Raw genomic sequence first — 23,705 nt, 5'->3', positions numbered from 1 at the left:
CTTATTTGGACCGGTGACAAACTAGTTAATACTAGTAATAGGGTACAGAACTAGTAATAGGGTACAGAACTAGTAATAGGGAAAAGAATAAAGGCTAATTTTAAGGTTTTTTGCTTAAAAATTAGATTTACGACAATGATCACTGTAAGGTCCTTGCTTATAGTGGACAATCAACGGTCACTTCCCCAGACATCTGGGCAGCCACCCTAAGGGACAGTCACCATTTTCCGGCTTCCTCATACCAACTCAACCCTTCACCACCCCACATTCTTTCCCGCCCAAGGGCATACCAACCCCACCCATAACTGTCCACATTAGGACCCACCTGGCTCTAATCCCTGAGCCTCTCCCAGAAAAGTCTTGAAATCCAAGCCTGTGTTGCCTCTCTCCTTCTATGGAGAGATGGCCTTTATTTATCAGCTCTGACAAACAAACTCACATATGTATCTCTGTCTGGTCTCTATCTTTCATTTATTGCTCTCCCATCTGCCAGTTCCTCACTTTCCTTTCATTGGTGCCGAAACCCGGGATCAGGTTCCCCAGAGTGCCTGCTCCCCTCTTTGAGGGTCACTGAGCATCCTTGGGCCCCGAACTGGATTCCATCATGGGACCAGGCCCTCTATTCTGCCAAATGCCCTCTCTGCACACCATCAGACATTTCAGGAAAGACCCATGTCTCCGGTCAACCTAAACGACCTACAGGTCCCGGAAAGTGACCGTTGATCATCTAGCACTCCCAGGGTTACTGGGTGGTTGGGGGCACCCTCAGCCACAGCTTTCACAGCTATGATCCCTACTGTCAACCAAGTCTATAGGTAGTCTTTTGTTTGGGTCCTGGGTTTTGAGGAAAAAAACACCGAGGATGATTGGGAGTTGTTCCTGGTGAGACGACCTCTCAGCTGTGGGTTAATCTCTACGGGCTTCTGCTCCTACTATGCAATCCCAGCTGGGTGCCCAAGTGCCTCTGTGGGCTTCTTCCCCAACGTCAGCATTGGTGATGATCCCAAGCATAACTGTCCTTTTGACTAGGTGACACTACAAACTTGGGTATGCCCCACCTCCAAACTCACCTCCTCCGTTTCACCATGGGTGGCTCCTCATCCATTCCCTTTCATAGTCCCCTAGGCTGCCTCCTGGCTAACCTTGGGCCTCTCTCTCTCACCGTGGACCTAAACCCCTCAAAACTTACCCACTTGTGCAAATCTGGCCTCAATATCCTTTGGATAACTACTCTAAATGGCTGCTTAATGGCACTCTAGATCCCAATATTATCAGAGATCTTTTTAACTATTGCGAGCAATCGGGAAAATAGAAAGAGATATCATACGTTCAGGTCTTCTCCTCCCTACGTTCTCAGCCCTCTCTCTGCAACTCCTGCTCACCCACACAAGTCCTCTTAGCTCTCACCTCCCCTTTGCCTGCTTCCAAAGGGACAGAAGACCCTCCCCAGGTCTCTTTCTTCTTTGACCCAGCGGATGAGCCCCTGCCATACCACAATTCTCTTTCTAATGAAGCCTCTGCAGCAACTGTCCCCACACCCCTCTGCCCTTCTCTCCTCCTGCCATACACTCACAGGCTGCCACTGCCCAACCTGCATCTCTGTATCCTCTACACAAGGTGACTGGGGTACATGGTGTAATCCGGGTCCAATGTGCCTTTCTTTGTCAGATCTTTCACAGATAGAAAAGTGGCTTAGATCCTATACTTCAAGTCCCACCACACCACCATATATATGCCCATATGACCTTGTCTAACACCCTCCTGCCCGAGGAACACAGGTGAGTTTGGGAGCCAGCTAGAAATTATGCTGATGAGGTACATCAGACCTCCCCTGCCATCCGATTGGCACTGACTTAGAAAGACAGCCCATAGGGCTATCAATTATGAAAGGCTCCAGGAAATCTTCCAAGATAAGAATGAAAACCTTCAGTATTTTTAGACCCCTGACCAAGGCTTTATTGCAATATACTAATCCAGACCCTGAGACTCCAGATGGGAGACCACTACTAAGGACCTACTTTCCTCCCAGAGTTTCCTGATATTAAGGCCAAACTAAGGAGCCTCGAGAGGGGGCCCCTAACTCCTTAAGCTCAGGTTTGGGGAGTAGCCTTTAAGGTGTGTAACAGGAGAGATGAGAAGGACCGGAAGCAGAAATATCAGATGCTCTCTCAAGCCATCTGGCCGGCCTCAGCATCTGTCCTTGATTCCACTGGCCTGTGGAAGTGTCCCTCGGGACCACCTGGACCTGTTTTAAATGTGGTCAGACAGGTCACTGGGCTCATACTTGTCCTAAGCCTTGGAAGCCTCCAGGCCCTTGTCCTAAATGCCATCAGAAGGGACACTGGGCCCTGATTGTCCCCAGCCCATAGAGGCCTCTGGCCATCTGGTTCCCCTTTCCAACTCTTAGGACTGGCTGCAGAGGACTGACGAGGCCCAGGTTCCCATCACCCGACCACTATGATCACAGGAAACCAGGGTAACTCCACAGGCCTGTATCCTTCCTCCTAGACACCTGGCTACACATTCAGTCCTCAAGGAGTTCTGGGGGCCTACCACTCGTTCTGTGACCTCTATTGTCAGGGCAGAAGGCAAACCTTACCAGCCCTTGCAAACATCTAGACCTGTTTGTGCCTTTGGCTCTCTAGTTTTCGCCCACTCCTTTTGGTCATTCCATAGTACCCTGGTTCCCCTTATGGGAAGGGACATCTTCACAAAGTTGGGAACTATGCTTTCCTTCTCCCCTCATATATGCTTCCATCCAAACTCGCTGGTCGCTTCCCTGATCCACACCCTTACTTTCGGGACCTTCCCCTATTCTGTCAGTGCCTTCCCATTACCCCCGTCCAAGGTGAACCCTAATGTCCAGGATGTCTCAAATCCTTCTTTTGCCTCACAACATGAACCCATTTACATCTATCGCAAAATTTTTTGCAGAGCAGCCTTGATCACATTCTCCCATGAGCTTTTGCTCTCCCCTCCGGGGATTCGGGATCCTGAACTGAGGGCCCAGGATAATTACCACACACCTTCTTCCATTCACCTAGCGTTCTTCTTCTTCATCCACACTCCAGCCTCATTTGGGTAAGTGACTTTGCCCTTCCCCTCCTACTCCCTACAGACAGCACTGACAAGTCTCCTCTCTAGAACTTATATCTTGGCCCAGCACCAAGGTTCTCACCCATCCCTTCCCCTAGGCAAGTTCACCCTCGAGTCCTGGTTCTTAGCTCCTCAGCAGAGCTCAAGAAAGCCTGGGCCAGACAACCAAGACTCTCTACCGCTAAAGCCCGGGACTAGGAAGTGGTGGGTAACTCTATCCTCTCAGTCTCAGATGCCAACTCACCATGGGAACCCTCAAATCCCATCTGACTCACCTCTCAGCTGCCTCCTCACCCACTTAGGCACACTCTGTTTGGCTCCTGATCTAAAGGTCCATCAACCAATTCAACCTTCCAATCTTCAGGAAAATGGAAGAAAATCCCTTATGTGTAGGCTTTCTCCTTTCTCTACTCTAAGCCTTCCCTTTGCTCCTTTTGCTCTCCTGCCAGCTTCTACTTGCCACTAAAGCTCTGGATTTCTCCAGAGACACTACTTCTAGACAAACAAGAGACCCAGAACTCTCCTACACTGTAAAACCCTAGGCAGCAATCTCCTTGGGCAAGACCACACTGAAACTATCACCGACAAAGGACAGACTCAGGAGACTTGATAGGAGGCCAAAGGGGGGAAAAAAAAAACCTGTCAATTTAACTTTACCCTTGCCTACCAATATTGGCCACAGACTCTCTACTCATTAACAAGTCAAAGAAATTCACCTTTGGGGCCCCACTCACCATCCTAGCTCCCTAAAGGAACGCCTCACCTACAAGGGCTTACCTTCCTTACCCCCTGTCACCTTTTATCTCTACAGGTTTTCCTGGTGGAAGATCCCAGTTCTACTTTCCACACCTGCTCACCTTTAAACCCTGCTACTCTCCTCCCCATCCTTAGGACGCTTCCACCTCTCCTCCTCTCACCCATTCATGCACTCAAACTCTGGAGGAGCTCCTTCCACACTCCTCCCACATACAGGAGGCCCCTTGCTCCAGGCAACACACGGTTCACAGATGGCTCCGCCTTCCTTCAGGAGGGAGTCCATCAGGCAGGGTCTGCTACAGTCTCTCTAACCTCCACTGTGGAAGCTGCTCCCCTCCCCAGTAACACATCCAATCATCAGACTGAACTTGGTGCCCTCATCAGAGCCTTTGCTTTGGCAAAGGGAGCCTTCCTCAACATCTATACTGACTCTAAATACGCTTTCCACATACTTCTCTCCCACTCTGTTACTTGGAAGGAGCAAGGATTCCTTACCACCAAGGGAACTTCAATTACTTTTTTTTTTTTTAAGAGAGAGAGAGAGAGAGAGAGAGAATTTTTTTTTAATATTTATTTTTTAGTTCTCGGTGAACACAACATCTTTGTTGGTATGTGGTGCTGAGGATCGAACCCGGGCCACGCGCATGCCAGGCAAGTGCGCTACCGCTTGAGCCACATCCCCAGCCCGGGGAACTTCAATTACTAATGCCCCCTTTACCTCCGATCTCCTTCAGGCCTCAAAGCTTCCCTCTGCCATTGGAAGGATGGCAGCTAAGCCCCCTTCTCCAGTGGGCACTTCCTTTCCTGACCTCTCTCCCTGTCATAGGCCTTCTGTTAATGCTTGTTTCCCACATCATTAGATTTATTCAAGACCAGATTCAAAGGATCTCTAACTAAAGCGTGAACCAGCTTCTGTTACAGGACTTCCAACCCCTCACCAAAATTGGGCCATCTGGACTTAGCATCACCGGGCATCTCAAGACCATCACCATTGTTTCAATGACACTCCATGCCCCTAACATGCCCCTGACATGCCCCTAATAAGTCCAGAAGCTGCCCCTTCCCATCAGGAAGAAGCTATAGAAGATTTATCTACAACCCTGTCCCTTAAGGGGCCCAATAACAAACAAAAAAGTGTGTGTGGGAGAATGTAAGGTCCTTGCTTAGCATCTGGGTAGCCATCCTGAGTGACAGCTACCATTTTCCTGCCCAAAGGCCTTTCTGGGAAAGGCTCACCACTCCCTCATACCAACCCAAAGCTTCACTGCCCCGAATTGTTTCCCTGCCCTTATGAACCCCACCCTTAACTGCCCACATCAAGAACCACCTGGCTCTAATCCCTGAGCCTCCCCCAGAAAAGTCTTGAACCCCAAGCCCATGTTGCCTCTCTCTTGTCTATGGAGAGATGGCCTTTATTTTTCGGCTCCACCAAACACTCTTCTGTGTGTATCTCTGCCTTGTCGCCTTCTTTCATTTCTCACTCTCCCATCTCCCTGTTCTTAGCTTTCCTTCCAGTCACTAATAAAAGTTTAGGAAAAATAGGTCTTTGAGATGTGGTAAGTGGGTTTAGTCATGTTGCTTTGCAAGGGCCTTTAGCTGACTACACAGAAATTGTCTAGGAAAACATGCATTCAGATTTCAGAAGTGAAACTTGAGTCCCAATAATCATGTCATTGGTGGAATTATTGAATACCCTGATATAAAAGATCAGTGGATTTTGAAAAGTCAATACTATCCTTCTTTTAAATAATAAGACATAATACTCAAAATGTCTGGGGTGAGGGTGGGAGACAGAGCTACTAGAGTTGAAAACCTGTTGAGATCACCATAAATTTGATTGGTAGCTTCTGACTCGATGGATGACAGCAGTGAAACTGGCAGCCAGATGTTCTGAGTATTTTAGGTATAGAATATAAGAATTGGGAAGAGTGGTCACTAAGAGAAAACTGTCTTTTGTAGTGGTCCTGTTGTTTGACTCAACATACACTGGGTTTTGTAGGCTTAGTTCCAGGATAAAATTTATTATCAACAGCAATAACTGATGGCACTAAATTCAGGCTATCAAGTAGTACGTAGCACGTCACCTCCCATTAGAAAACAGTATCCTGGAAAGACAAAGCCATCTATATGCAAATGTTCATTTTGCTAAGAATAAGAACCAAAACAAAAGCAAGCTTTTCAGTTTTTTATACTGCTTTTGAACTTCATAATGTGTGACACTGTTATACAAGGTCAGATTTTTAAATCAAATGGCATGAAATTTGAATCTAACTTCTAACAACATACAGAGGAGACTGATAAGAAAAAAAGGAGAGAAGACTATTAGGGTGCACACACAGAATGAAAGATAAAAAAATTAAAAATTAAGTTAGAATGTAAGGATATTAGAATTTTGAAGTAAAACAGGATCAGAGATCACTGGCTCCAAATCATTTCCTTTTTTTAAGGATAAGGAAACTAAAATCCAAGAGAAGCCTAAGAAATTAACTGCTAATTAGTCTACTGTGTCAAACTGGACTCCATGCAGTTATCCAAACAGGCCTCTCAGCTCCCCTCTAAGCCACCTCTCTAAGGCCCAACTTCCACCTGTCCAATTCTACTTCCACTTTTACAGGCTTTCATAGGCCATCTAAAGATTCTATCCCTGCTCCACAGCTTTCCTCTAACAGGGAGAACCCAGTGCTGGGTTTTTCCTCCGAAGCCCTCAGCACTTTCATGCTCTCTCATCAATCATCTTTTCCAAGTGAACTGATTGTACTATAATAATTTTCACATTAAGTATTTAAATGAGCAGCTCCTTTGCAGATATTTTCTTTAAGATTAAATACAATATAAATCCAAGCTTGGTCCACATACCCATTATATCAAAGAATTCATCTAAAGCACTATGCAATGCTGGGAACTTGTCTCTATGTTCTTCCAACAGCCATATTAAACAACGTGCTTCTTTTAATGACGCTGGTTCACAGAAGTAATCAAGTTGCTTTCCTTCTATAGAGGCTAGTTTATGGCCATATTTCTCACTCCAGAGGAACGTCATGATGTTAAAATCAAGCTCCTTAAGAGATGCTCCATATCGAGAAAAAAAAGGTCCCGTGGCATCTAAGCCTACAATGAAAACAAAATACAAATCACAAATGGGAAAAAATTTTTACTGTAAAATTACGTGGAGTTTCACATTTTTGAAAGTGGTTCCATTATAGTTTGCTTATATTTTCAGTGAAAATGTTCCAATACTTGAAAACAGACTTGTTTGAGTTATTATGCATTTGTAGAAACACACAGAACACTAATATACTAAAATGCAATAATTTTCAGTATGGTAAGCCAAAGACTTCTATCATTACAAATCTTTTTTGCACTTAGGAGATGACAAAATGACATTAAATTGCTTAAGAAAAATACTATGTTTTTGACTAATGTATAATAACTTTTCATTCTAACTGATAAACTGGTAAGATTTTATAATGTCTTTTTATGTATATTCCATAGCAACCAAACATCAATAACATGCAAAATTTTGCCTAACTGCCTTTAATTCTTCCTCCAATACCTCCAAGAACTGCTCCTTATCTTCCAAAATATCATGGTTCCTCATCATGATACAAAAATCAAGGTGGTCACTATTCCTGTTTTCTTTTTTTTTTTTTTTTAATATTTTTAGTTGTAGATGTACACATAACTTTATTTTATTTTTTTTACATGGTGGTGAGGATTGAATCCAGGGCCTCAAACATGCAAGGCAAATGCTCTACCCCTTGAGCCACAACCCCAGCCCATTATTCCTGTTTTTACTCCCTGTTCTCCACATCAGAAAACAGGGTGGCTGCAACCTCATAAATTCTCACTGAAAGGATGGTGAATCTTTGTTCCTTCCTAACACAGCCACCAAAAAGCAAAGAGGAAATTCATACAAGTTCCTCATCATACCTCTAAATACAGCACTGTCAACCATGCATGGGCCTGAAGTTCTCAAATCAGTAAATGGAGCAGCGATTACTAAAGTCAAAATTACCCTGGATTGCTCACTGCTATTTCTTTCAGATGAAATAGCTTACAAAGGACATGCTGCATGAGAAATTAGCACAAAACACCAGAATGGGTGGCCACATAAAATATCCATAGAACAAAATGTCCAAAGAAACCTCCAGTTAAGAAATACATTCACCTTCCCTATCCAATCTCATGTGCAGGCATGTGCTCCAGGAAGGGGGTGTAGGCCAACCATATTACTACTAAAACTAATATTCTCCTACTTGTGCTCTGCTATTTCTTTCTCCCTCCATCTTTTGCTGAACATATAAACTGGCCTCTCTTGTGTCAAATATTCACGATGTGACTCCTGGAATTGGAAATTGCTTGCTTTAATTAAATGTATGTGAGTTTACATCAGGGCTATAATAACATCTTTACTAATTAACAACCTTGAGCTAATTTTATACTTTAGTATATATACAAACTTATTAAAGTGATACCTTTACTTCTCAGAATATACATGGGTTATATCACAAGACATAGTCATATTTTCCTGCCAGTCAGCTGCAAGACTGCATTTACCTGAATAAACACTGACTGGCATTCTTCCAATGTAGTCTAACCTATAAGGCCCACTTCTCCAGTTGTGACTCTATCCTCTATGGAAGATTAAAGTGTTAAGAGAGAACTTATAAATTTACTTTTCGATTGGACATCTTATCACTTAAGAATGATTTTCTGAGGCCAGAAACTTATTAAGACCTATGCTCAGAGCAGGAATATTAACCTAATTATGCCAAGCTTGCTGCCATCTGACTTTTTCTCTACCAACAGAAATTGACCAGAATCTTCTTTGAAACCTTTATATTCTACTAACTGCATTTCTGTAAAAACTCAAAAAGGTGGGGGTAGCTGGTAGAAGCTGGGCAGGTGCTATTCTTGGGCCTGAGAGCACTGCTCTCTTTCCTGTGGCCTTCCATAGACTTTTATCAATAGCTGCCAGCTGAATCAACAATCATGCTAGCCCAGTTGCCATAATATATAGCATCTTGGGAGGTACCCAAAGCATCCCTACTCGTGTTAGACAGCTACCATACTTGAGGGCTCATTCTGCAGTCCTGCATGGCCTTGGGCAAGAAGCCTGAATGGGAGGTAGGGGATGTCTTCCACATCCTTCCCTTGTGATTCAAAACCACCTACTTGAACCCCAGGGTACATTTCTTCTCATCCTTCAACATAGATTTGCCTGAGGTGCTCCTAAAGAATGAGTCCCATCTGCTTGTCCTAATTTTTCTTCACAGAATCTTAATCTTTCTCAACAAGGCTATTGGGCTGCACAATCCCAGAAGGTACTCAATAGCTCCTAGGTTCCAGGGTGTGTTGGTTACACAGGGTAGTGTCTAGTACTCACAAATGTTTAGTATAATACAAGTCTAGATTTCCCTACTGACTGATTTTTATTTTGTTTAGATCTTTTTAAAAAACATACCGTTTCCTTCTATAGAATAACCTAAAAATTATGTGTGGATGGTAGTATTTTTCACCATACACGTGTATTCCACATTTAAAATATCATAAACAATAAGATAGGAAGATAAAAAGAAATCAGAGACCTACATTTATCCTTCCTACCAGACTAAAATATAAAGGGACATACCAAAGCTATTAAGTTTCTGGATCCAGGTAGCTAATTTGGGTTCCACTTCTTTAAGCTCACTCAAAACATGAAGAAATACCCTTGTCTTTACTCTATTCTTTTCTTGAATCAAGTGACGAATGACATAGTCCACTGCTTCATTGAGGAAATTTCTGCTAGAAAAACACGTTGTATAGTCTTCTGTGCTCAGAACTTTCCAAGAGAGCAATTCTTTGAGAAGCTTGGAAGGGTTTAGTATACCCGATTTAATCTTGTCAGCATACTGCTTTATGCACTGCAGAATTCTGTCATCAATGAACTGACAATTCTGACTACTGTCTACAGTTTCTAGGAATAAATAACAAAGGTTAAAGTGATAAATTACACTAATTTGCAATGGCATAACTTAGAAAGAAATAACGTAACATTATATCATAAGATACAATTAAGATTGATTGCTTTATTTTACATAGACAACTCAAGAAACTTTAAATTAGGAATATAAATATTTAACAATACTTCTATATTCTCTTCATTTCACACCATTCATATAATAGCATCTAAAATTTTATTTCCTCTAAAATAGTTTTTTTCCCTCAACAATCCCAACCCAATCTCATCACCTCCAAAATATTTTCAGTTCTTAAACATGCAAAGTTAAAATACATTCAGAAAGTTAAAATACATTTTTCAGTAGCAAAGATAATTATGATCAATCTGTAAAACAGTACTGGTATATTAGATTAAAAAAAAAGACAGCAAGTGGTAACTATTTCATTTTGGAAATCCAGGCACAATGTAGAAAACTGAGAAAACTTACTTCAACTTAAAACTAAAAATAAATATACTGGTTAAGATGTATACAGGAATAGTAAAATCACCTATGAGACATCCCCATGTTATTAGAGAATGAAAATACAAGCTGGGCAAGGCAATCTCTATGATACCTTTTATGAATTGCCTCTTTATTTGAACTATTCCAGACAATTAGTAGTTAATTTACAGTTCAATATTTTGGAACTTAAATTCACATAGCAGATTGTACAATGCACTGTCAAACATACAATATGCAGGTCAGATATTATGTTCCAATTCAGTTTGAAGAAGAGGAAACAGACACAGTTTGCCTAGAGTTATCAGCAGGACAGCATGTGAATCGCTGTGTACTGCTTCTAAAATGATATTCTTCACACCAATCCCTTCACTATCTAAGAATAATAGAAGACAAAGATGCTAACTGAATTCTATACTTCAATTAAATAATAATATGAGCCTTATAATTCTGTATTTGTATGTTTAAGCAAATCCTTACTATTCTTATCATGTCTGGACTTCTGCATACCTTTCTGTTCTTCGTTTTTGGGTGGATTACTTTCTCTTAAGTCCTCTTCCATTCTTTCTTGTGCTAATTTTTTTGCTTCTTGTTTTTGGATCTTTCTTTTCAATTTTTTGTCTTCTTTCAGTCTTAGCTTCTCTAGGCTGATAAACATTTACAATCAGTGATAATTTACCTTTGTTAATTGCTCAATGAACTACTTTCTGTTGCCTACTATAGAAAACATTCTCCAAGCAATAGGCTGTGACTTTTAATTAAGAAAGCTATGTATAATTTGTACAGATGTTATTTCCATGTACATAATGTATATAAATTACTTCCATGTATATAACATATACAAATTATTTCCACATATATAATGTATATAAATTACTGTGTAGGGTAAATAAGAAAAGTACATATACTCTGCAAGCAAGATCCCATAATAAAATATTATTTTCACCCCAATAACAACATGGGAATTTGGTTGATTTGGTTACACTGATTCCTTTTCAACAAATAATTCTATACATCTTTTCTTTTGGTTTTTCTTGGTCACAAATTATAAGAAAAAAAAATCACTTTTTAGGATGAAAAACAAGAAGCAGGACCGAAAAGAAAAGAAAAAAGGATTGGAATTATTTGATCTGAACAGAAAGATACAGAGGTGAATAATTTTGACAATACACTAAGTATTTCAAGGTAAGAAATAGTCATTGGTTCAAAATGTTTGGTGGAGAAACATAAAAAAGCAAAAATGCTTTTGAAATTAAAAGCCAAAAGCTAACTATATAATTTTTGTTAAATGCCAAATCTGTTGATAAGTAATTTCACAACATGAAATGTTATAATTTTACTTACAAGTTCAACCACTAAATAGTGACTTTTTCAAATTTTCAGTATTTAATCATTCTAAAGCTAGTTCTGTTTTAAATATCCATAAAAATAATTTTTAAAATACTTATTTATATATGTGTGCACAGCCAATTTTAAAAAATAGCACAATTTAGAAATCTGCATTTAACAGAGTTATATACTAAGAGACAATATAAAAACTACTGATTGATTGTTAAAAATCTTACCTAGAACATTTCTGTTTCAGAATAGGTCTTGGAGGAACCTTTTCTTTTATGACCTTGTGTTCAAACTTTAAATAAAACAAAGACATCCAAAATTTGTCTCATACTCCCATGACATAAAGCACAAAACCACAAGTAACAAATATTTCAGAAGCACACACAATGTTCAATTTGATAGAGAACAGTGATGATGTTTTGACCCAGACAAAAGCCCAGAAAGCTTTAGCAAAATAATTTACTGAAAAGAGGAACAAGAGAGTAGACACACTTTATGAAGAAACTTTAAATAATTAAGGGTAAGCAGAAGATCCAATAAATTATATATATTATAATTACCCACTCCTGCCACATTCAGATGGTGAAGTTAAAGGTAATCCCTCAAGGCACTCTTTCCCCTTCTCTAAAACCCACACCTCCACCACTACCCCTTTTGGGGTATTAATAAAATGGAAGTTATCAAAAAAGAGTAAAACCAAAATATAAAAAGTGTGCTTTTCCTAGGAGGAAATAAAAGAATGTGAAAATGCTTCACTGCAATGCATGTCCTAATATTTATTTTCTTAAATGATATAACTTTTTTTTTCTTACAAAAGACAAGATTCAAATCACACAACTTCCTCAAACTTAAAACATTTTAACAGGTATAAACATTTTGGTTACAAGTTTAATAAAGTTTCTCCTTTATTAGATACTTACTTCACATTTAACTTGACCACCACTGCTAAAGATGATAATCTTAGAAATGATACCTTCACAGTCAGGGGTAAGACAAATTCCTTGTAGAAAATCCTATTTGATTTAAAAGAAGAAGAATGTTATGTGTAGGAGGGATAAATCTATGCATGTATACCATTTTTTTAAACTTCATTTTTAGCTGTAGATGGACACAATACCTTTATTTTATTTTATTTATTTATTTATTTATTTTTGTGTGGTGCTGAGGATCGAACCCAGTGTCTTACACAAGCTAGGTGGGTGCTCTACCACTGAGGCACAATCCCAGCCCCAACACATATACTATTTTAACCACAAAGTACATTCAAAATATACTATGAAATTTCCTTTAGGGAGGCAACGAAAGTGCCTGATTGCTGCCATTTCAGAGCCTTCTTATAGGAAGACTGTATCCACACGTATGGGGCAGACCTGTCCCTGTGACTTGCTTTGTGGTAAAGGAAGTCAAACTGCCATAGCATACACCAGGTCTAAATGAACACTCTAGGAAACACAGTATGAACTGGCTATTGTTCTTTTCCCTCTGTTAAAGAAACATGTTCCAAAAAAGTACAACTTGGATTTGGAAATAAAGAACATGGCCACAGAGAATAGACCCGGCTGCAGCTCAACCCTGGCCAACAACTACAAAACTTCAGGACAAGTAATATAACCAAGAAAAGACCCTCTCATTGTTAGCCACAAAATATTTTGGTTGTATATTACTTCAGCATATCATAGTGAAAGCTGACTAATTAATAGAAGGTATTTAGAATTCTGGAAATGGTTAAGACAACTAACGGAGAGTACATAGCTTACAAATCTCAATGTAAGTAAAAAGACAGTAGAAGTGACTCCAGGGTTACAGTTATACCTCTAGCTATCTATGTGAAAATCAGTTTCTACCAAACTTAAATAATTCTAACTGCTAAAAGACACCTAATATAATCACATTTTTTTCCCACTAGGGATAATGGTTTGCATAGGGCTATACAGTATTAAAAAAGGCTTTTTTTTAAAGTCCACAGATTATATAGATCAGAAATAAACATTGTAACAAGGAAATAAGACTGTAAAATTGTGCCCTCTTCCATAGTATTCTAAATAATGGATTAACTAATCATTATATTGATAATAAGAATAAACCCCTGAGAAATGGTAGTATAAAATTTAAGTTAATTTCTTAGGACAAATTACCTTAACCAATTTTGGTAAAAAACTAAAATGTTGGAACCTTAATTCTACATCAACGCTTTCAATCTATGATGAGCTAAATTGTCAGTGCATAATTTAAGATCTGTATTTTAAAACGAGAAAATATTAAATTTTTATTTCTGATTATAACATTACAATACAAAAGTTAAATAATTTTTTAAAGGCCTCTACAGTTACTCCCTTCATACTTGTATAAAATTTAAAAACTCATTTTCCACTTTATTGTTAAAATCATAACTTAAAACTTTCTAATGAAGTCTAGAATCCTCAAGAAGGAATTTTTAAAATTTTTTTTAAACATTCAATATACATATTTTAAAAATCCAGACAATCTTTATTGCGGCTTACCTTGTCAATTTTATCATTAAAGGTGGTTGTTTTTAACTTCTTCCAGCAGTTCATGTGAAATTCTATTTTACAATACTGGCAACAGCTGATTCGTATAAAACCCTGGATTTCAAAACATTTTAATTCACATTTTAAAGATGTCTATGCACATACACTTACTCATTCCCTCAAGCACATATATTAAGATAAAAAGAACTGTTGCATTCACTTGGCAGATATAACTAGATAATCTATCTCCTTGAAGAGGGATAAAATACTCTGTACTACAAAATGCTGAGTTCTATAGATACAGAACTTGGCAAACATCTTCATTTCCACAGCTGACATCTGCATTATCCTTTACAGAATATCAAATATCTTAACAAACATTTCATCCGATCTACTAATCTAAGAGTAGGACAGTTATCTTCTTGAATAAACCAAAAACTTAATCACTTAATTAAGCACAAGTTAGGTTTTTAGGGTTTAATTCAGTGATTGCACTGGCCTTTATATTCTTGGACTCAATTTTTACAAGGCATTAGAAATCCAACAAATCAGAGGTAACAATCTCACTTTGTTTCCTATGTTCCTAAGGAAGAGGCAGTTACATGAAACATGGCTGGAGGAGGAAATGAAATTAGCTAGCCTGTCATCTATGGTCACCACACCAGCCCAAAACATTTATTTCAGTGGCCCTGGCTTCCCATGTGAGATGACCTAAAAAAATCCAGGGTAAGGGGCAGGCAAGGGGACAATTTGGGTGCCTCCAATTACAGAATTTATTCTGGATTCATTTTTAAGGCATGACTTTGCAAGTTAATGTTCCATTGTACATTTCATTTTTTACCTTAAAGTCTGGATCAGTTATGTATATCTGGATTTTGGAATATCCACGACACTTCTGATAGCAACAAATAGCATCTGGCACTGGAGGAAACCTGCATTCTTCAACAAATTTCTCTAACAGCATCTAAAGCAAAATAAGCAAATCTGATAGTATCACAACACTGATTTGTCAATAAAAAATGCTTGTGATTCCTCTTGCCATCAAACCATTTTCAGCATAGAAATTAATGTTTTTACCCAGGACAAATTATTTGTATACAACTTTTAAAGATTTTCCTTTTAAAAGGAAGCTGGTACAAAGATATGTAAACAAAGAGAAATGAACAAAATTCTTGTTTTTAGAATTTCAGTCAGAAACAAAATCTTGTCCTCTGTTATCATCAAAACTGGTTTTATAATTTATAGTTTTTAGAAATCTCCTTTAAGAATCAAGAGGGAAGCTGGGTGTAATGGCGCATGCCTGTAATCCCAGTGATTTAGGAGGCTGGGGCAGGAGGATCACAAATTCAAGGCTAGTCTTACCATCTTAGGCCCTAAGCAACTTGCAAGAACCTGTCTCAAGATAATATACAAAAAGGGCTGGGAATGGCTCAGTGGTAAAATATCTCTGGGTTCACTGCCCAGAAACCAGGAAAAAAAAAAAAAAAGGAAAGAATTAAGAGAAATCGAACAATTAAGATAAAATAAGCCTTAGGGCAAGCCTGAAAATCCTATGATTCATCTCTTTCTCAATGTAACTTGATCTAAAATCCTAACACTCCCATTCATCTATCTCTGCCACATGTATTTGTTAATACTCTAGAGAATTAGAAGCCCCCAAGAGACTAACACCATGCTTTCAGTACTGGTTTTTTGTTGTCAATAACTTGTATATCTCCATCCCAATATGGTATAATGAGAGGAAAATCTAATAATCTCTGTGCTTTATTTTTCTGTAACAGCTTTGTTGATATAAATATAATAAAACTTACATAAGAGTACAGATCAGTGGCTTTTAATATATCCAAAATGTTGTACAACCATCACCAATCTAAATTTAGATCATTTTCATCGTCCAACAAGGAACTCAATACCATTAGCAGCTCCTCATCTTTTTCCCCTAATGCCCAGACCTAGACAATCTATTTTCTGTCTCTGTATACAGATTTGCCTATTCTGGATATTTCATATATACAGAATCATACAGCATGTGACCTTTGTGTCTGGCTTCTTTTATTTCGTACAGTGTTTGCAAGATTCATGCATGTTGTATCATATATCAGTACTTATTGTTTATCTATTCATCAGTGGATACTTGGGTTGTTCCCCCTTTGGGGCTATTATGAATTGTGCTGCTATAAACATTCATGTACAAGTTTTGGGGAGAACATGTTTTCCTTTTTTTGTACAAATCTAGGAGTGGAACTGCTGTGTCACATGGTAACCCTATGTTTAACTATTTGAGGAACTGCCAGTCTTGTTGTCCCAAAGCAGCTGCACCATTTTACGTTACAACCAGCAAAGTATGAATGTTATAATATTTCCATACCCTTGCCAACACTTAATATCTATGCATATCCTCAGAGTGTGAACCAGTATCTCACTGTGTTTTTATTTGCATTTCCTTAATGGTTAACAATATTGTACTAATGGGTTATCACTATATTTTCTTTGCAGATATGTCTATTATATACTTGTAAATTTGATTATTTGTCTTTTTACTATAAAGTTGTAAAAGTTGGCCCCTGTAATTTTAAAAGCTTCATACAAAAGCAAGTTCTGGTATATGAGACAAAATTTATTAGTTTTTCCAGAATTGGTAAAGCATCCATATGGCTCCAGAAATGACACTAAATTCATAATTCAATTCATAAACTCAGGTACCATCTCAATAATGATATTAATATAATAAAACAGTAATACTGTACCTTCCTCTAAGTACAACCAGTACAGCATCCTACTTAATAACACATGCTCTAATGTCAGAATGCCTGAACTCTAGTTCCAGCTCTACCACTTCCTTGATGCTTAACCATGAGCTCATCACTTCACCTATCTAAACTGTAAAATGGAAATGATCATACTACACAATTCTCAAGGCTGCTGTAAGGAAAATGTAATGATGAATGGAAGGTGTGTCACTAGTACCTAGGAAACGTGCATTAAAAGTCATTGTTTCTCTTTCAAGGGAGAATGCATGTCAGGGACTGTGAGGAGAGTACTACTGTCTGTCTTTCAACACCTGCATCACTTAATATAGCTAGCAGGGAACATTCTCAAAAACAAACTGTTACCTTTATTTTCTCTGGCTGAGACTCTTCAATAATCACATTACTGGTGGGCCAAGTTAACACTCCTGGAAGACGACAAATCAAGGTTTTTGCTTTCTCAAAGTGATTGAGAGCTTCTAGGAATCTAAAATCAGAATTAGGAAAAAAAAAAGATACTGAAGATGTGATGTGATATTTTCATTTACTACAAGAGTTCGCAAGACCTAGAGCTTCTTGGTAGGAGTACCTTCAATAAAACATCAGATGGAAGTATTCAATGAACACTAAATTTCCTTTAAATAAAACTTACTAAGGTTTATTGCTGCTTGCTATTACAGTAATATAAACTAAATATAACTGTGTCCTGGCCTTTGGCTTTATCATGGTAAGGTGCATGCTAGTCCTTTTAAAATGCAACTTTGTTCCATTCAAAAAAAAGATACTGAAGTATTGGATTATGAAGTTAATGAGGGCTTTATTCTCTTTAGACTAAAAAAGAGATTCCCTGCTTTCTCCAATCTTGAAACTATTTTCTAATTTAAAAACTTATTTTTGCCTATACATATGTAAAGATTCATATGTAGGGCTGGGGTTGTAGCTCAGTGGCAGTAGAGTGCTTGCCTTGCACTCGTGAGGCACTAGGTTCGATCCTCAGCACCATATAAAAATAAACAAATAAAAATAAAGTTTAAAAAAAAGCCAATAACTCACTGACAAAAAATTGAAAAAAAAAAAGATTTATATGTAGAAAAGCTAGACTACCATCCACCATAAGACAATTATCAATAGCAGGATACAAATGGTACATTACAATGCCAAAAAGCAGCTATTAGACTTTTACCCACATCATATTACTTAGGAATTAAAATGTAAATGCCTTTCAACATGGCAAAGACTTTCCAGTTTACCACATTTCCATGATTTTACACATTTATGTTTCTTTCCTGGACCTTGTGAATACCAGCATATCACCATTGCATTAAACAAGGATGTCCTAACAATTTACACTACACTTTGAAATTAATTTCATTTGCTATTACTATAAAGGTGATTGCTAAATCCTATTTCCCTTGTAACTACTTGATCCTTACAGACCGATTCAAAAGTAACTTCATGAAGCAAAAGAATTTTCTTTAATCTTTAAAAATCTACAAAGAGGTTCCAGGTACACTCTAAGATTGGGTTCCCAAGAATCTCATAAAACTTTCCCTAAAATGTTAGATGAAAATATGAGGAAAATTAAAAATTATAAGATATTTCAATCAGTGAACAATTATTTCTTTATAATGTAACCTATGTATATTGAATGCAAGTGGTTGGAAACACAGATTTCTTTTTTTAAAGCCCAAGACACAATCCTGTTCCCTAAGGGTCATACAGGCAATATGGGGAGACAAGACTAAGAGCAATGAAACATTTAGAGAAAAGTTGTATTTTGAACTTGGAATAAGGATTTCTACTATAATAGAAATTCAGAAAGGTTTTTATGCTTAACTCATGATGTGTTTAACATCATGTTAATATGTACCTTTTATTAAAAACACTTTCATACAATTTTTTTGGAAATAGGTACTTAACATCAAAATGTATAAACCATATTTTAAAGTACTAATTTATATCAATTCAGTCACCATTTATAGATGAAATGTACAAATGGATATTAAATTCTTCATGTTAAATACTCTATTACTGACTTTCTTATGAATTACAAAATTAAGAAGTATCAAGAATTGCACTGATCGATCTTGCTTTAATACTTAATATCGATACTAAGATGTCAGCTCCTCAAAGTAAATCACAATCATAATAGTGTGCCACACATAAGGTAACAAAATAATTCCAGAAAAAGGATCATCATCACATTAAGACTTCAAATTTATCAGCCTGGAAATTAATGTCATTTCTACTAACCTGTTTTTTTTTAAATATACTTTTCCAATTCCGCAATAGGCCAAGCAATCAAGTCCCTCATTGGGGTAGTGTTCAATAATCCTTTTAAACTGGTTTTCAGCTTCAGATAATTCCTTTAATAAAGGTGAGAACAATAATCACTTATGCAAGAAGAAAAATGTTAAAACAGACTTCACCTCAAAGTTGATTCCTTTCGTGTAATATTAAAAAAACTATATATTAAAAAATTCTTACGGAAAAATTATACTCTCTGCATTTCATTTTCTTAGAAGTTATACAAATTTCCTGTAGCTAATCAGATAAACATATGGAAACCCAGGAATTCAACAAATCCAACCTTGCCAAAAATATAAGACAGCCAACTATATAAACGTTTCTTTGTACACACAAAGTGATGGCCTATGCTGGCTAATACTATAAGATGTAAATTCATGATAAAAAAACACACAAACACAAATACACACATGCACACACATTGTAATCTACATCCTATTAAGTACTGCTCTCTTAGACAAAAGCTATCTTAAAAATAGCCCCCCCCCCAAAAAAAAAAATAGCCCTTTAGAGGCATTCCAAGAATGTCTGAAACAAGGGCTGGACTGTGGTCAACACATGGCTTCCTTAAGGGTCTATGCTGATGAAAATCTTTTAAATGCATAAATTCTGCCATATTCATAGTTTTTTTAAAAAAAATTGTCTATTTTACAGTAAATCATGAGTATAACAAACTATTTCTTCAATTCCAATTAGGGAAAGCATGAAATTTATTATTCTGTCAAGATAGAATTAAAATCATGAAGTCCTGTTTCCATTGATATATTATAAAACAGAATTAGACAGGCATTAATAGAAGGCATTCCATCTGTCACATCAAGAACAAGGAAAAGGAACCTCAGGCACTGTAGATTCTCAGAAGTGAGTAAAACATGAACGTCAAGTTTGATCTTAACTAGGTAGCAATTTAGAGTTGAACTTTCATTTTATCAGGGAAGTTTAGCATCCAAGTTGGCAGAAAGGATATGTTATAATACTTGAAATCATTCTAGAGAACCTCAAACAAGGTTATAATACTGAATAGCACAGGTAAGTAAGCATCCCAGGAAAGTAAAAGAAGAGCATGAGTAATGGGGACCACTAGAGCTCACACCTACATGCAGACCATATGCCATTACCTGAATCCTCCACTTAAGAATTAACCAAACACCAAACTACTCATCACCCAGAACTAAGAGCTATTAAGCATGGTCATGTTTACTTCAGTTTTCTAATAAAATAGCATAACACAAAGTTGAGATCTCCTTTCTAACTTCCTCAGGCCCATTCCCTCTTTTATCAATAAATGTTGTCATTATCTTAAATATGATAAACGGGTAGTCCATGATTTTTTTTCAGTTTTACAAAATGCAGAGATATCCATAAACAATATTTAGTATTGTTCTATATGAAATTATACACTAGTGTTATCACAATGTTTGTGTTCTCCAACCTGCTCTTTTCCTTCAACTTTATGTTTTTGCAATTTGCCTACCAGGATATATTAGATTCTTTATTTTTTATGTAAGTAAGATGTAGAATCCCAGTACTGCAAGCATTACTTTTTTCTAATAGGAATACAAAGTTTTCTTTAAAAAAAAAAAAAAGAAAGAAAAAAAAAGCACAAACTATTTAAATTTAGCTATTTCAGCCTTTCAAGAAAGTACACAGAAGGAAATGAGCCAAAATGGAAAAATAGTTTTTATATATCTTACAAAACCAATATCCTATTTTAATTGTTTGTTCTCTGTGTTACAATCTTACCTCAGGCTGTCCTATTCCAAGCAGAGAAATGGCAAGTCCATATACTACTAATACATAGTTAATCATGGCCAGGTTCAATTGCTGTCAATAAAAAGGCTTTAGTTAAAAATCTAAACATAAATCTGCCAGTTTACATCACATTAACCTTCTAGCCACAACAGTGTAATAACATCACTAAACAAGTGTAATAACATCATTCATCAGTATGATTGAATTAAAGATCAAATAGAATTAGAAAATATATTTTACAAATACGAAACTGTTATATTCATATCAAGTATTTAAAACACAAAACCAGTGCTGGGGTTGTGGCTCAGCGGTAGAGTGCTCGCCTAGCATGAGCGAGGCCCTGGGTTCCATCCTCAGCACCACATAAAATAAATAAATAAAATAAAGGTATTGTGTCCAACTACAACTAAAAAAAAAAAAAAATTAAAAAAAAAAATAAAACACAGAATCGATGTGTCAGTTGTTTAAGGCATAGTTCATAATAAATTAGAATAATTTTTAATTAAAATCATGTGCTTTTGCATGTGAGTGTTAGTAACAGATTAAGTAAGATATCTGCTCTTTCACAATCTTGCTTAAGCTACTCATTTATCTAGTTAATTCCTTCTTGCTGGATAAAAAAATGCAACCTAAAAGTGAGTCCAAATTCTTGATTTATTAAAAGTCTCCTTTTCATAAAAGGAAAGGCCAGAAGGTTCTGATAACCCAAACAATGGTCAAAAAGAGAACATAAGCATGGATCATACATTGAATGTAATCACAAACTCTGAATTGGGATCATCACCTGTGCCCCACAACCTGGAGGAGATTCACCTGCTCCCAGCCCAGGTATAAGGTATATAAATTCGAGTTAAAGCCTTGATTTTTTCTAAATTCATCTGAGGTGCACTGGTATTGATAAACAAGCTATGATTTGGCAATTTTACCTTTATTTTTTGAGGATCTAAACCATTTAGCAACTCTGTAAAGGCCTGCGCAGCACTTCGGCAACGCTGCTCCAATAAGGCTGTGTAACCATCTTGAATTAAGCTTCTTAGCATTTTCATTATATTAGCAAAATCCTGCAAAAAGGAAAAAAAAAAAAAAGAAAAAAAATTTTATTTCACTAGTGCAAATCTACAGCTTTTTAGTTTAAAACTTACAATGTTAAGTTCACATTAACACTTTATAAATGATAATAAGTATTTAAATAAATACTCAAACTATGCTTTATTCATCATATTCCTTTCTCACCACAGCACTGCCTCATTATCACTGCCCATGAGAGGAAAGTTTGATTCATTTTATTCTATACAGTGCAAAGCTTTGCTTACTTTTTCAGTCTATACCAATAATATTTTGGAGTTTTAACAATGTAAGAAGAATACCAAACATCACTAAATAAGTAAATTGTCTGGGACTATAACAATTAGACACATAAGAACACACAACCTATGTACCCAATCAGATTTTAACAACTGTCATCCTGTGCTGAAATAAACATTAATTTTAAGCAAGAAATACATATTTCAATCGTTAACTACTCCTACTTCACATGTACTTAAATATAACCAGAAAAAAATTGACAGAGTACAATATTAAATAAAAGGAAAAACATAAAAAATAAAAACAAAATTGACATAATATACTCAAATAAAGTGATAAACTCTTTGCAAGTTGAAAACATATGTACACAAACATTATAATGTGAATTCAGATTTTAGTTACATGGCAATAGCCTTAAGTTACAAAAGTTCCACAAAGATGACAGAGGTAAGACATTAAAGTCTCGTCATCCTTGCCATACATGTGTACACCATTCAGAGAACAGAAAATACTAATCTAAACAATATACTCCTCACTATTCCTAACAATAAAGACTCAAAAGGTAAACTGTAGAGTTTAGTCACAGATTAACAAAAGATTCCTGACGGTTTCTAGCCAATGAACCAAAATATAGGACAACTTTCCCCCAAAATATGATGGAAAAGAACAATTCTCATATTAACCTGGTTATCCACTATAGTATTTAAAACACACATGATAGCCACATTTGTTTTAAGATGTGAATTTGAGATTACAGACCATGAAGTGCTGTCCTGTCAATCACTAGTTATTCACCTTTTTAAAAAATATTTTTAGTTGTCAATGGATCTTTATTTTATTTATTTATATGTAGTGCTGAGAATTGAACCTAGTGCCTCACACATGCTAGGCAAGCACTCTTCCATTGAGCTTCCACCCCAGCCCAAATATGCTGTTTTAATCTCCTTTCTTATTCTAGGAACAGATCCACATAGCCTTGGAAATTATTTCCCTTAACATAATTAACATAGGATATCTGTACTGTAAGTTTCATCAGAGCAGGTTGGACAGTGTCAATGCAGACTCCCTCTGTCTGCAACATCTGGGAGGGGCCCAATAAAAACATATTGAATAAACAATGGGTTCACAAACAACTATCATAAATAATCTTTTTACCTTCACAGGCTTTTTTTTTTTTAAGTCCTTCAGGGTTTTTAGAGTCAGTAAAAATATAAAAACATATAATTAAAAAATCTCCAACTGTTAACAAATTCTAAAACTGCTTTTATTCAAATAATTAGAAATCTGTTTCAGTCCTTTGTAAGATGTTATATAGACCTAAATAATTAATTGAATTTTAAATGACCCATAAATTTTGAAGCAATTATCCTATTCCATGATATAAATTTTCGTCACTAAATAACATAAAAAGAATTTACCAAGTTTATTGTTAAAGTAGGCATAATGAAACTGCATATGTTTAAATCTTTTTA

General features: G+C 36.8%; 1 protein-coding gene across 10 annotated transcripts in view; it reads right to left on the bottom strand.

The window, feature by feature from the left end:
• Positions 1–23,705, bottom strand: part of Ttc3 (tetratricopeptide repeat domain 3) — a 122,714-nt gene that overhangs the window by 50,522 nt on the left and 48,487 nt on the right. For all 10 annotated transcript variants that reach the window (XM_077795411.1, XM_077795406.1, XM_077795414.1 and 7 more), the window contains 11 exons: positions 21,855–21,989; positions 20,920–21,000; positions 19,123–19,235; positions 17,236–17,356; positions 14,964–15,086; positions 14,135–14,236; positions 12,554–12,646; positions 11,861–11,925; positions 10,806–10,942; positions 9,485–9,811; positions 6,709–6,960 (listed from right to left, as the gene is read on the bottom strand). In XM_077795411.1, coding sequence (XP_077651537.1) covers positions 6,709–6,960; positions 9,485–9,811; positions 10,806–10,942; positions 11,861–11,925; positions 12,554–12,646; positions 14,135–14,236; positions 14,964–15,086; positions 17,236–17,356; positions 19,123–19,235; positions 20,920–21,000; positions 21,855–21,989 — 1,549 coding nt within the window. The remainder of the gene's footprint in view (positions 1–6,708; positions 6,961–9,484; positions 9,812–10,805; positions 10,943–11,860; positions 11,926–12,553; positions 12,647–14,134; positions 14,237–14,963; positions 15,087–17,235; positions 17,357–19,122; positions 19,236–20,919; positions 21,001–21,854; positions 21,990–23,705) is intronic.

The sequence above is a fragment of the Urocitellus parryii genome, chromosome 2, assembly GCF_045843805.1.
Source record: "Urocitellus parryii isolate mUroPar1 chromosome 2, mUroPar1.hap1, whole genome shotgun sequence".
NCBI classification, from domain to species: Eukaryota; Metazoa; Chordata; class Mammalia; order Rodentia; family Sciuridae; genus Urocitellus; species Urocitellus parryii.
This window is presented reverse-complemented; position numbering and strand designations above follow the sequence as displayed.